The sequence below is a fragment of the Sminthopsis crassicaudata genome, chromosome 2, assembly GCF_048593235.1.
Source record: "Sminthopsis crassicaudata isolate SCR6 chromosome 2, ASM4859323v1, whole genome shotgun sequence".
NCBI lineage: Eukaryota > Metazoa > Chordata > Mammalia > Dasyuromorphia > Dasyuridae > Sminthopsis > Sminthopsis crassicaudata.
Window position 1 is genome coordinate 104,000,750 of NC_133618.1, and position 14,301 is coordinate 104,015,050.

At 37.2% G+C, this 14,301-nt stretch overlaps 2 protein-coding genes across 5 annotated transcripts in view; one reads left to right on the forward strand and one right to left on the reverse strand.

Annotated features, from left to right (window-relative positions):
* Window positions 1-1,071: 1,071 nt before the first annotated feature.
* LOC141554722 (prolyl-tRNA synthetase associated domain-containing protein 1) lies at window positions 1,072-4,684 on the forward strand. The gene is made up of 2 exons (XM_074286963.1): window positions 1,072-1,428; window positions 3,925-4,684. Exons 1-2 carry the CDS (start codon window positions 1,177-1,179, stop codon window positions 4,348-4,350), a joined length of 678 nt encoding a protein of 225 aa, XP_074143064.1. The 5' UTR covers window positions 1,072-1,176; the 3' UTR covers window positions 4,351-4,684.
* Window positions 4,685-11,057: 6,373 nt separating this feature from the next.
* The window catches only part of CCDC88A (coiled-coil domain containing 88A), a 146,183-nt gene continuing 142,939 nt past the window's right edge, over window positions 11,058-14,301 (reverse strand). For all 4 annotated transcript variants that reach the window (XM_074286961.1, XM_074286962.1, XM_074286959.1 and 1 more), the window contains one exon: window positions 11,058-13,935. The gene's annotated coding sequence lies outside the window, so the exon portion shown is untranslated. The remainder of the gene's footprint in view (window positions 13,936-14,301) is intronic.

The following is a 14,301-nucleotide window of genomic DNA, read 5'->3' on the forward strand; positions in this document are numbered from 1 at the left end:
GCAAGTCATTCTCCATGTGCTTCAAGAAATGCCCTGGAATGAATCTAGTAAACCAATTTAGATGCTTGTGGCCCATTGATTGATAAAAAATGTTGATGTCCTTTTCTACTCTTTAAAAAAAAAAAGTTTAGCATAGTGCCTTAACACTTAGCTGATGCTTAAGAAACCTTTTTGATTTGTTAACATATGATCATGGATTTGGAGCAGGAAGGGATCTGGGAGGCCATTTCTAGAGTCAGTCCCCTCCCCCGTAATTAATAAATCTTATTTCTTCTCTTCTTCCTTTTTTTAGATTTCCTCTTTTTCCTTCTATTCATATGGAAAGAGTTGATGAAGGCTATTCCTCAACTTGAAGAGTGCCAAACCTTTGTATGGGACTTTTATCTATACCTATAAAGGATATGGAGGAGATATCTTCTGATCTTAGGTCTTATGACAGGGATATTAAGATGACTGAGCTGGGTTGATCCTTTGCACTGTGGTACATCTCATCTGGAGTTTTTGTTCCTCTCTCAGTAAATCTCTTACCTCCATGCCCTTGCACAAGATGTCCCCTCAACCCTGGAATGCACTCCAAGCACCACTTTCTTAAAGTTTTTTCTCATTCCCCTAGTTTCTAGTACCTTCCTCACCCTCCAAATTAGGTCCTGGTCTGTATCTGGAAACTGGACCCGGATGGCTCTGGAGGGGAAAGTGAGGCTGGTGGCTTGGCGCTCTCTCTCACTTAAATCCAACCCCCTTGCCCATGGTCTCCCTGGTATCTCGTAGAGAACGGGCGCCTGGCTCCGGAAGCGCGGGGAGAGGCCCAGGAACGGCAGCCCAGGCCTCGCAGAGGCCAGGACCCAGCCGTGTGCAGACGGGGTGGGGGGGTGAGGGGGGTAGGGGTGTTTCAGAATTCAGTCTCGGCGAGAGAGAAAGGCGTTCCTCGGCAACGAGGACTGTAGATTAAAGGAGAATTTTGAAAATTTTGTCCCCAAGGTGCAGCAGGCAGGCGGACAGGTTGAGTGTGGGAAAAGGTGGCAGAGAGAAGAGCTGGGATTTGCGGGGGACGAACGAAAGGGATGAGCAGTCCGGCCTGGGACGATGGCTCGCAGAACGGCACCGAGGTTGGGGTGGAATCTCCGCTGTGAGCCACACCGGAAAGGTCCGTGGTCCGCAATGTAGCGGGGAAGGAGTATGAGTCTCGAAAGGGGCAGCAGCCAGACAGGGAGGATGCCCTGTGAGGATGGGCAAAATGCGCGGGCGGACCACGGAGGCCGGGATACCGCAGGCGGCGGAGGGCGGGCCCCGAGCCCTGGGCGGGAGGAGGGAGGCGCCCCGCCCCGCAGCCACGGCGGCAGATTCATGGCGGGCTCCGAGCTCCGCGCGGCGCTGGAGGCGCGCCTCCGAGATCTGGCCATCCCAACTGTGAGCGTGGACCACCCCGAGGTGAGGCCCTCCACGGCGCCACGGCGGGGAGCGGGCGGTGGGAAGAGAGGGGGCCGAGAGCGGGGGCAGGGAGCCCAATTGCGGATCTTCCGCCAAATTTGCACATTTGTGGGGGCTTTTCCTAAATTGTGTTGGAATCCAGCAGAAAATGGGCCCAAAGTGCGTGTTCAGTGTTACTTTTTATGGATTGCTCAGCAATTTCTCAGTCGCGTCAGCCTCTTGGTCAGCCCATTTGGAGTTTTCTTAGCAAGGCCCCAGGAGTGTGCCATTTCTTTCTCCGACTCATGAAAACTGAGGCAACTAAATTGAGTGACTCGTTCAGTCTTAGGGCAAGTGTCTGCTATTAAACCGCCTCCCCCTTCTCCCCCTCCGCCCACTGCGCCACCTAGCGACCCCAGCCGGGCTCCAAAAAGCCGAGGGCGTTTGCTCGCGTTCTTTCTGAGTGGAGCACGTGATTTAGGACCTAGAGTCCTTAATAAAACCATAGAATTCTTAAATCCGCCGCGGGGGCTGCCCCTTATACCCACATTAGGTGCCTGGGAGTCCGTGATCAGAGCCCCTACAGTCCAGGGGCCGTTTCTGGGGGTAAAAGCACCCACTTGATTCCAGCTCCAATAATCTCAAATCAATGTTCAGCCACAAATTTGATAAGACTGCGTACTTCTTCCTGACTGTCCCTACGAGTCCCATTGGGCAGCAAAGTAGCACAGGGTATTCGGGAAAATCGTATACTAGCTGTGAGACCTTGGGCAAAGCACTTGTGTGCCTCAATTTACTCATTTGTAAAGTGGGCTGGAGAAGGAAATGGCAAACTACTTCAGTATTCTTGCCCCAGGGCAAATCATATGGTGTTACAACTTATGAAATTTAAATTTTGTTCTAGAGCAGGTGTTTAACTTGGGCATCCCAAATTTTAATATTTTGGTAACTACCATTTCAGTAACTCTGTAATTTTATGTTTTAAAACATTGTTCTAGACAATTCTTAGATGAAGACACTATTTCTAGCCACATGAAAAAATGTACCAAATCATTATTAATCAGAGAAATGCAAATTAAGACAACTCCGAGATACCACTACACACCTGTCCAATTAGTTAGGATGACAGGGAAAGATAATGTGGAATGTTGGAGATGTGGGAAAACAGGGACACTGATACATTGTTGGTGGAATTGTGAATATATCCAGCCATTCTGGAAAGCAATATGGAAATATGCTCAAAGAGTTATCAAACTGTGCATACCCTTTGACCTAGCAATGTTACTACTGGGCTTATATCCCAAAGAGATCTTAAAGAAGGGAAAGGGACCTGTATGTGCAAGAATATTTGTGGCCAAAAACTGGAAACGTGAGTGGATGCCATCAATTGGAGAATAAATTGTGGTATATGAATATTATTGTTCTGTAAGAAATGACCAGCAGGATGATTTCAGAAAGGCCTGGAGAGACTGACATGAACTGAGTGCAATGAGCAGGATCATATTGTCATATACCCCAAAAACAATGATCAGTTTTGATGGATGAGGCCCTCTTCAACAATGAGAGAATCCAAATCAGTTCCAATAGAGCAGTAATGAACTGAACCAGTTACACCCCTCGAAAGAACTCTGGGAGATGACTATGAACCACTACATAGAATTCCCAATCCCTCTAATTTTGTCTGCCTGCATTTTGGATTTCCTTCACAGGCTAATTGTACACAAAGTCAGATTCTTTTTGTACAGCAAAACAACTGTTTGGACATGTATACATATATTGTATTTAATTTATACTTTCAACATATTTAACATGTATTGGTCAACCTGCCATGGGGGGGAGGGGAAAAATTAGAACAAAAAGTTTGGCAATTGTCAATGCTGTAAAATTACCCATGCATATATCTGGTAAATAAAAACTATTAAAAAAAATTGTTCTGAGGAGCCCATAGGTTTCACCAGCCTCAAACACGCCAGCAGTGACAAGAGTGAAGAACTATCTTGAGTTGGCCAGGACACAAAGGTATTAAGCTATTTGGTCCAGTAGCTCACAGCCAGGATATCATGGCTGTCTGGCTACTTGCTGCCCCCTTAGACTCTCCCCTAGTCCACTCAATGTTCACTGCTCTTCCGTCTACGGCCCTTTCCACCTTCTGGCCATCCTCCAAAGTGGCCTGTGTTCATGCAGGGGAGCAGGAGTGAATCTTATCTTTATTGGCAGCCTCAGGGCTGCCAAATTGAAGATGGCATAGAGCCCTAGCCTATTTGGAAATGTAGGCGCTAGGGAGCAAAACTAACTTTGGTTCCATTTAAAGAGTTCTTGGTTTGGATGTTGTAGTAATGAGGAAAAATAGCACAGTGGTGAGGACTTGAACTGAATGTGCCACTGCTTGACCAGGGAAGCGTGGAAGAGTGTGGAGGAACCTGTTGCTGAGTGTTTTTGCCCAGGGAGCGGTCTTTATATGTATTTTACCAAGCATAATTTTCTGATCATGGGACTAAAAAATGTCTTATTTTACAGGTATTTACAGTTGAAGAAATGATGCCTCATATCCAGCACTTAAAAGGGGCACACAGTAAGAACCTGTTTCTTAAAGACAAAAAGAAGAAGAATTATTGGCTGGTAACAGTTCTTCATGATAGGAAAATTAACCTGAATGATCTGGCCAAACAGCTTGGAGTTGGAAGTGGAAATCTGAGGTTTGCTGATGAAATGTCTATGCTAGAAAAACTAAAAGTTGGCCAGGGATGTGCCACACCTCTGGCTCTCTTCTGTGACCAGGGAGATGTGAGATTTGTTCTGGACTCTGCTTTCCTGGAAGGTGGATATGAAAAGGTATACTTCCATCCAATGACAAATACAGCCACAATGGGCTTAAGCCCTGATGACTTTCTCACCTTTGTGAAGAAGACTGGGCATGATCCTATGATATTAAAATTTGATTAAACTAGTGGGCTAGCATTTTGAAAAAAATGTAATTTTCTAAGTTGTCAAGAATGCTTAAATTTTCTTCGTTGAAATGATAAGTAATTTAGGGTTAATCCTAAGAAATTTTTAAATACAAGTTTTACAAGTTTGTTCAAGACTAAGGGACTTAAGAAGGAAACTGTTTGTGTATAGGCATCACAAAATCCCACAGCCGGGAGATCATTCACTAACAATTATTAAGCATTCCTACACAGTAGATTCTTAGTGAAACAATGTGATATAAAGAAATTTTAGTATGGAATAGGGGCGAGACTATAAGAAAGGACCACTAGAGAAATTTGAGGAGAGAGTACTTTTACCTGGATGATATCAGAGCTACAAAAAAAACGTAGTACCCAAGTTGAATGTTGGGCAATGAAGATGCTAAAGGAGACATATTCTAGATTAAGTTCAGGATATCACTAGTATTCTACCTGCCTGAACAGTGTGTGTGAAGAGAACTAGTGTTAGCATAAGGCATATCTAACCAGCTGATAAGAGAATTTTAAATGCTAGACCAAGGCTTAAGACTTCACATATTTTCATTTTAGATTTTGGAAGACAGGAAATTTATCTAATCCCTATCTATATAAGACCATCCTATATGACAAAATGCTATGAGGAGACCTCACTCTTGGTGGGGTAGGGAGTTAACAAGATATACTTCTCAATTCCCTCAGAATAAGGGGTTAATAATCCCTTAGGTACCTATTTTATAGGCTTCTTGTGAAACTCAGATGAAAGTGAAAAAAAGTATTGTCAGGATATTATATCAAACAATTGATAATCCAGCTTCAGCTAGGTAATGCAGTGGACAAAGTACCCAAGTTCAAATCCAGCTTACTAGTTGTGTGACCCTAGACAAATCACTTAATATGTATGCCTCAATTTTCTCAGCTGTAAAATGAGAATTGTAACATGTTTAGCATACTACCTAGTAGATTAAGAGATATACACAAATACTCTTCCCTGCTTGAAAATGTTTAAAAAATAAAAAAAGCTATTATGCTCAAAGATTATCCATTTCACTTTTAGATAACTTTGTTAGGAAGTTTTCTATCAAGCCTAAATTTGCCTCTACTATTTTTGCCTATTTGAACTTGGCAGCACATTTGGAGTTTGGGAGAAGAGAAACAGTACTAATCTAATCTAATCCTTTCCTAGGATAGTCCCTAAAATAATAAAAAAGACATTAAGAAAAAAATTCAGGATATGTAATGGGCCAGAACTAGGGCCCAGTTAGGTTAACTGCCTAGGGCCTGGGCTAGCTTTCTGGAGGCCCTTCAGATGGGCCTTGGTTTCAGTGGAGAAATGGAGGAAAAGCCAGCCACCATGGTGGTGGGAGATGGAGTGAATGTCTCTGGTCCAGTCCTTGTTGGCTCTTATATACTCTCTTATAATTATATCATCATAGGTGTGAATCTAGTAGAACTATATTAAGTACTAAGTACATGTAAAACTAAATGACCATTGTATCATCAACTCCACTGAGTTAACACCTTGTTGTAGGACTAAATCAATTAGCTAGAGCTTTAAATCTACTTCTCCAAGGGTTCTGGCCCATTACATATGTGTGCCCTGAATCTCTAGGCTAAGCAATCACAGGTTCCTGCAACCAGTTCTCATATAGCATCCCATCCCACTTTCCTAAAATTCACAATAAACTCCCTTTGAATGTAACTCTTAGTTCTCAAAAAGATTGTTCCCAGGAATCACTTCTAAAAATGTTCATCTTAAAAAAAACCCCACAATCCTCCTAGGCAAAATCTTGTTTCTAAGAAAAACAGCAAAAATTTCATATTGTGCTTACATATAAGTGTATTTTAGTGTTAAATTTATTAACGTGGGTTAATCATTAACTTATCAAAAAACTAAGGCTAGAAAATTCTGATTATATATTGGAGGAGGGTAAACTTAATAGGGAATGAAGAAAAAAGTATTACTTATTATGTGTGCCCATGCACTGTGCTAAACTTTGGGGATACAAATATTTAAAAATAGTCCCCTGTCCTCAAGAAATGCCCTTTTATCATATAAGGCAGCACATATACAAAAGTGGAGACCAGGAAAGAATTGTTTAAGAAATGACAGGAAGGACCAGTCAGATTAATTGGCTAGAACAGGACATGAAAATCAATCATGATTTGGTGTCTTTGGCTATGAGTGGAAAGAACAGGCTAAATGGACTAATCTTGAACACAAACCTAGTCCCCAATCAACTTGTTTGGGACCTACAGCAGAACTCCAAAGATGAGTGGATTAACTTCCTCTGAACCTGGGTTTTCTGAAGAAAGTGGAGTGGAATTTCAGGTCTTAAACAAAAAAGGGCCAAGTACCCTAATACCCAAGTAGTTATTAAGCAGAGGATGGAGATTAGTCTTAGCATAAAACCAGTTTAGGAACTAATGCTGAAGAAATGAAAAAAATAAAACACCAATTTTAAAAAATGGTTCCATGAGATAGCAAGAAATATCAAAAGATAGAAAAAATAGAAATTAGGTATAAAAGGCAACTGACCTATATGTGTATGTATGTGTATATGATGAATAGAAAATAATGGACAATATGAAGATATTAGAATTAAGAAGTGTTTTGAAAGGCTTCCTGTAGAAAACTAAATTCAGAATTGGAAAGTCTGGGAAGCTTCAATTCAGAATGTTGAGAGGAAATGCATTCCAAAAATGGGGGAGGGGGGCAACAAAGGACTATCAAACTCTGCCTACCTTTTGATCCAGCAGTGTTTTTACTGGGCCTATATCACAAAGAAACCATAAAAGAGGTTAAAGGACCCACATGTGCAAAAATGTGACAGCCCTTTTTGTAGCGGCAAGAAACTGTAAACTGAGTGCATGCCCGTCAATTGGAGAATGGTTGAATAAGTTATGGTATATGAATGTTATATTGTTTTATAAAAAAGGATCAGCAGGATGATTTCAGAGAGGTCTGGAGAGTTACATGAACTGATGCTAAATGAAGTGAGTGGAACAGGGATATCATTGTACACAGCAACAAGACGATTATACAATGATCAATTCTGATGGAAGTGGCTCTTTCCTACAAAGATGATTGAGGCCAGTTCCACTGATCTTGTGATGGAGAAAGCCATCTACACCCAGAGAGAAGACTGCGGGAACTGAATGTGGATCACAGTATAGTATTTTCACTTTTAACAAAAACAAAATTTTCTTGCATTTTGTTTTCTTTTCCTTTTTGATTTTTCTTGTGCAGCACTATAATTGTATAAATATGTATGCCTATATTGGATTTAACATATGCTTATCATGTTTAACACATAGTGGACCACTTGCCATCTAGGGAAGAGGGTGGGGAAAAGGGAGGGAAAGTTTTGCAAGGGTTCATGTTGAAAAATTATTCATGCATGTATTTTGAAAATAAAAAGCTTTAATAAAAAAATGGGGGCAATCAGAAAAAAAAAAAATGTTCATAAAACAGCCTAGGAAGACAAGTGTGCCTGGCAAGAAAAGTATTAAAAGAAATGGAAAATGGAAAGAAATGAGGTTGGGAAAAGTTAATGAAGGGCTTTAAATGCTCAATAGATGATTTTATTTTTATATTTTACCCTGGAAGTGAGTGCCACTGGAATTTGAGTAGGAGGATGATTCTCTCCTTAATAAAAGAGTGGTTATACAAGTGTAGTGTGTAGGAACAAAGGATTTGGAACTTGCCATTTCCCATAGATTGGGTGACAAGAAACTTTTATAGTGCTATAAGGTACCTACCAAGCATTGTATTCTAGTTCTCACAATGACACTGGGAGGTGGGTGCTATTAATAACCCTATTTTATAGATGAGGAAATTAAAGATGCAGAGGTTATGACTTGTGCAGGATCACAGAGATAGCAGCTAAGTGTCTGATCTGATTTGAACTCAGGTTTTCCTGACACCAGGTCCACTGTTCCATCCCCTGAGCCACCTAACTTCCCCTCACTTTTGAAAACTTTATATAATTGGTTTATATTTTTCTCCTTTTATGTTCTCCTGTTTAAATAAAAATGCTCTTTGAGGTGTTTTAATGAAAAAAAAAGTTACCCAAGAAAATGTTCTGAGACCATATGTAAAAATTACTGATATCTTAAAACAATAGTTTTAATGGTTAATAATTATATGGGAAAATATATGAGAAAAGCAACAGAGATGAGCCCACTTTTCCAACCAACAAAGTCCTCCCAAACATAAAATTTAAAGAAGCCTAAGATCATCAGACCATCTAATCCAATCCTTTAGACAATGTCTTGATTCTGAAGAATGAGGATTCAAAGTGTAGAACTCTTGATTCCAAGTCTAGTACAGTTTCTGCTACAATATTGGGTTAAGCATGGCAAGCATATCAAACTATTTTCTCATCTATAAACTGTGTGAGGATTTGAACACTGGGTATACATACAAACATTAGACCCAGTGTTCCTGTGTTCATTTCAATTTCCTGAATAACTGTACCACTGATTTATCTCAAACTAAAATTGAATGCTATATAAACTAGGATTGAAAGTCTCAGAAATCCACTAGGATTTATTTCAGCATAGAAAGAAATCAGATATAGAGCGGGCTCTTATCTATACTTTTTGATAATTGGCAATACAAAATAGCAAAATGAAGTTTCAATCTACTAAACTTGTTCAAAAGCAGTTTGAACCTGAATAAACATACTGTGCAAATCAAGCTCAGACTAGTACCTCCTTATTAAAAAACTAACTTGAAACTAATTGTAGAGGAAGCTTGGAGTTAAGCTGATATCACTTATTATCTTATGAATCCTATTTATTCTTAACCTTAGGCTAAGTGACTGATGAAAAGTTCTGGAAGAAGCAGGAGTATGATCTTACTGGAGTTATTAGCTCTTTACATTTGTGGTTTCATATTCTCTACTTCTGCTAATCATATCCTAAAATAAGGGGTCTCCTGAGGGAATATTTAGCCATGAATATAAATCTTGTTCCTATAACAAAGATATGATAACAGATGGAAAAGGATAAGAGAGAACACAAAGAAATTAAGAAATAGTGGGGAAAAGTCTTAATTTTAATTAAATTATTCAAATTTTAGAACACAGCAGCCGTCATCTTTTCTGTGGTGGTCCAGTCTATTTCCCCCTGAATTTAGTAGGATGACACAATGTAGGCTAGTAGAGACTGAAAAATCTAGTTTTAAATTCCACCTCTGACATACAGATTGTATAACTAAAAAAAAAAAAAAAAAAAAAATCAATGAATTCCTTAGTACCTCAGGCAACTCTAAAATTATACTGAAAAACACCTGCCTATCTGTTTTGATATAGGTAATTTCCTCACCATTTGTTCTCCACACTAAGGAAATCATAGGATTAGTCCACACCCCTGCCAATTTATACTAAGGTAGGTTTTTGAGTCCTAGACAGATCACTGCAAACTGAATGGGTTGAATAGAATTAATTGCTGGTAGAATATTCTTTTTTTTCTAAGTTAAAATCTGGTCTCAGACACTTACTAGTTGTGTGACCCTGAGCAAGTCACTTCACCCTGTTTATCTCCTCATCCAAAAAATGAGCTGGAGAAAGAAACTTCTCTAGTACCTCTGCCAAGAAAACCCCAAAGGGGTCACAAAGAATTTATCTGCAAAACAATTGAACATATGAAGTTGAGAAATAATTTTACGAAGTTACAAAGAAGCTTATGTGCATCTATGACAGTGCTATCCAAAATGAGATCTTTTATCTCTTTAGATTTGTCAAAGATATGATGACATATCCTAGATGACTATTTGATGGTGATGTTGTAGAAGGGCTTTTGGCTTTAAATTGCACTAAATGACTGCAGAGAAGTGAATGATTTCATTAACTAAAGATAGCTGATTCTAACATGAAATTTTCAGTCTTTTCTTAATCATATTAAAAGCTATTAGCACCGACCCTGAAGAAAGGAGGATCTGAGTTCAAATGTGATCTCAGCCACTTAATACTTCCTAGCTGTGTGACTCTGGGGCAAGTCACTTAACTCCAATTGCCTCAAAGGAAAAAAAAAAGGTATGGGTAAAATATCATGTTAAAAGACAGGCATTAAGGGATTCAAAATAACATTTTTGTTATTCCAAATTGCCACATAGCTAAAATTAATTTTAGTTGCTTTAATGATCACTAGTTATAAAAATTCACTTATACTTTGAGTCTGCTTAGTCATTATAGATAACATGGAACTTCAATTTAACAATCAAATTTTAAAATAGGTCAAAAATTAAAATTTCAAGGAATGAATATAAAGAAAAAGAACAGTAAGATTGATTTCCATAGTGTTCAGGTATCATCAAATGATTAGATCATTTATCATCACCCCAAATCCCCATTGGTGTAATTTTAAAGGAAATGTTACAGAATTTGTATTATTTGATTTGGTATTTAATAACAATTATAAGTACAATGGCAGACATTTAAAAGAGAGCCCTTGATAAAGAAAAGACAATTTTAAATAAGAAAGTTTTGTTAAAGGTTGTTATAAGTGCCATTTTATCCATAAGCATTCCTTTTAAGGCATTTCCATTATTGTCATATTATCTAAACATGTACAGAAAGGTTTACATTTGATAATGGGCTCCTTTTTTGAACCTGCATTATTAGTTCCAAACAAAGATTAAAGAAATAAAAATACAATTTGGGATTAAATGTAGCCAGAAAAGAAGCATCTTTTCATAAGAAGCAATGTAAAAAACCTTTAAATCATTTTATTACACATGCTCCCCCAATGTACTTCCAGTTTGTTGTTTTGTTTTTGGCAATACATTTTTCACTCCTAACAAAGTATTAGTTAACAAAGAATGGGATATGAGAAGTGGCTGTAATTCAATAATGAGCATAGTAAATTTTAAAGAGGGTTCTTTTACCATGTCCTGGCATGAAAGGTGCTACATACAAATCTGTTTCATTTAACTCTTTGGTAATTACCAACCCAAAACCTTTAACCAAAACTTCCACATATGCCTCAAAATGAAGCACTATGCAGCAGAATCTTTTGTGGTTACCAGAAATGAGACTATTATCCTACATGTTGAATTATTTGTTTTTCTAGGGACTGAGCTATTGATTCAAGTGAGACCAAAAATACAGAATAAGCAGTGTAGAGAAAAAAAAATAAAAATTTCAGATTCCAGTAGAGTAGATTTGTAACTTGAAAGAACAAGGCTGCATATCACAAAAAGTACTGTTACCTAATAAATTCTCCTGAAATCATTTTAGGGAAAAAATAGGAAATCTTTGTGGCTATTATTTCCAATGAGTTTTACCTCTCCTTTTCTAAAGAGGGAACAAAGAAGGCATGAAGTACAGTTAAAACTATTTAGTGACCATCTTGATTGCTTCTTCCTAGGCTACTTTATTAGGTGGTTAAATTTCCAGCCTACATAGAATGGCTATTAGGACTGCCCTTAAGCTCTTTCCACTTCTAAAGCTGTACTATGCCCCTTAAACAATTCAGAAGGATCCCTTTTAAAGAGTATTAATGTTTCAGGAAGATCAACCTATGATTATATTGGACCCCTTTGTCAGACCACCTCCAATTTATCACATGACAAATTTCAATGACGGCCTGTGAACATGTGCTATTTGCAAGTATCCACTATTGAATAGAAACCTAAGTCTCTTAATTGAATTTATTTAACTAAAACATAATTTTTACTTTTCAGATTTATTGTAAATGAAGTTTATATATTTTTTTACATGTAAGTTTTTTGTGATTGGGATGCTATCCACTGCTCATTTCATCTTTTAGTCTAAGAAGCCATTAAGGATTTTAGTCACCTAATAACATTAAAAACAATATTTTGAAAGTCTATAGAAGAGGTTTGAAACATGTATTCTGTGCAGTTTCATGTTTTAGAACAATGCTTTTATGTTTACATAGCACCTTTCATCCAAAGGCATCAGAATTATTTTAATTTTAAAATACCATATGGCAGCAAATAAGATTTGTTTTAGGAATAGCAAAATAAAAAAAAAAAAATTGGCATTAAGGATAGACCCAAGTTACCCTATCTTTTTGATTAAAACATCATGCTGTCTCTATTTTGGAGTTTGGATTTCTCTGAGAGTAAACAGTATCTAAGTACAATATCATTAGTGGCAATCACAACAAAAAGACTCTTTGTATGACTTCTACATTAGTGATGAAACAAATGGTTCATAAATTACATAGAGAAATACATCAAATATGGAAATATCTCAAAAACATTTTTGTAAGCTGGTACTGAGAGCCTAAGAAGTAAACTGCTAATATTTAAAAAAAAACCCAAAACTTATTTCCCATTTCAAACTTGTATGAATATTAAGAAACTCTATAAATGCAGACTAAGGTTGAATAATCAATTCCCATTAATAGGCATTTCCATTTCTGTATTAAGAAAATAAAATGATATTAATATAAAATGGGAATTATTACAAAGTCCACATATATTTCCCTGGGTTAACTAAATTTATTCTTTTGTGCTTTTTGCAAATGTTTAAGGTAACAATTGCATACAAATATTTCAAAAGTACCAATAATAATTTTAATGTAAGATTACAAAGGACAAAAAAGTCTCAAAAATGATTTTCAATAATTAAATGAGTTCCTGGCAAAATGTAGATCATATGAAATTATTTACATTATCTTTTGCCATAAGAAAACCTCTTAAGCAATAGTCAGCTCTCATGTAAAAAAGAACAAAAAACCAAAAAAACCCTCAATATCAAAGAAAGAAAATGAGTTAAAATATTTAGAGTAAGACAGCTTTATCCTGGGAATGCCATTTGCTGGGGGAGTAAGGGAGTGTAGAAGGGTGAGGGGAAACCACCTTATTTTTAAAAGTTCCAGAAAATTACTCATTAACTGGCTTACATCCACATCCACATATGTTTGCTTAGTGTTCCTTAATGATGAAAATGGTGAACATGGAAAGCATATGAATTTCAATGCTAATTTTTAGTAACTCCTATTTTTATTATAGAGTTCTCAGACATGTCTTCTTATCAAGTGAATTTTTCCTGTAGTATGCACCAAAATATTGGAAGGATCCTTTAAAGAGCAACATCATGCAGTCTGCCAACCAAAAATCAGCAGTAACATGCCAATTTTTTTTTTTTTTTGTACCAGGATATATAGTACAATCCACAAAATACAATAGCATTAATTCAGATTTACAGAACTAAATATAAATGGCTAGATTTGGGCTAATTAGCAGAAGCATTAAGCAATCGATGGCTAAATTCATGAACAAATGATGAAAGTAGATTGTTCTTGGAGTAATTCTTGAAACAATAAAATACTTGGTTCTCAGGGAGAGGAGAACTGTCCTTTATTCAGTAGATCTTAATAGTTCAAAGTGCTATAAGTCCTAAGACCTTCTAAAAATTTTGGCAGTTGATTCCGGTAGTGCTCCTTGATTCAAGGAAGGAAGGTTTGCATTTCTTGCCTGCTCTACTCACGGAGGATTGTAAAAAGTTCCCTCTTAAAGTTTTTTGTTTTAAATGACTTCTATAGTTGACTGTCTTGTTACTTCAGAAAAAAAGGCTTCACACAGATACTGAAGGACACTTTTCTCTCTCTGTTTAGTTGAAAGGTAGAAAGAAGAAAGAAAATATGAGAAAAGCTTAAAGATTTCAAGAGATCTAAATTACAGAATAGGTACTGAAGAACTAGCAGCATGCACCAGATATATTTTAACAGGGATAAGAAAGTGACAGAATGCCAGATACATTTTTTAACTTGAAGAGCTTAAAAATATCAAACCTTAAAAACAAAAACAAACAAACAAAAAAAACTACTTTACCAAAATTACCAATTTGTTCCTCCAATAATTATGCTTAAAAACAAACAAACAAACAAAAAAAACCCTCTTTCTTTACCCTCTGGTTCAAAGAAAAAAAGCATTTAATTACAATTTTTTGGCTATAGATATTTTTAAATTTTC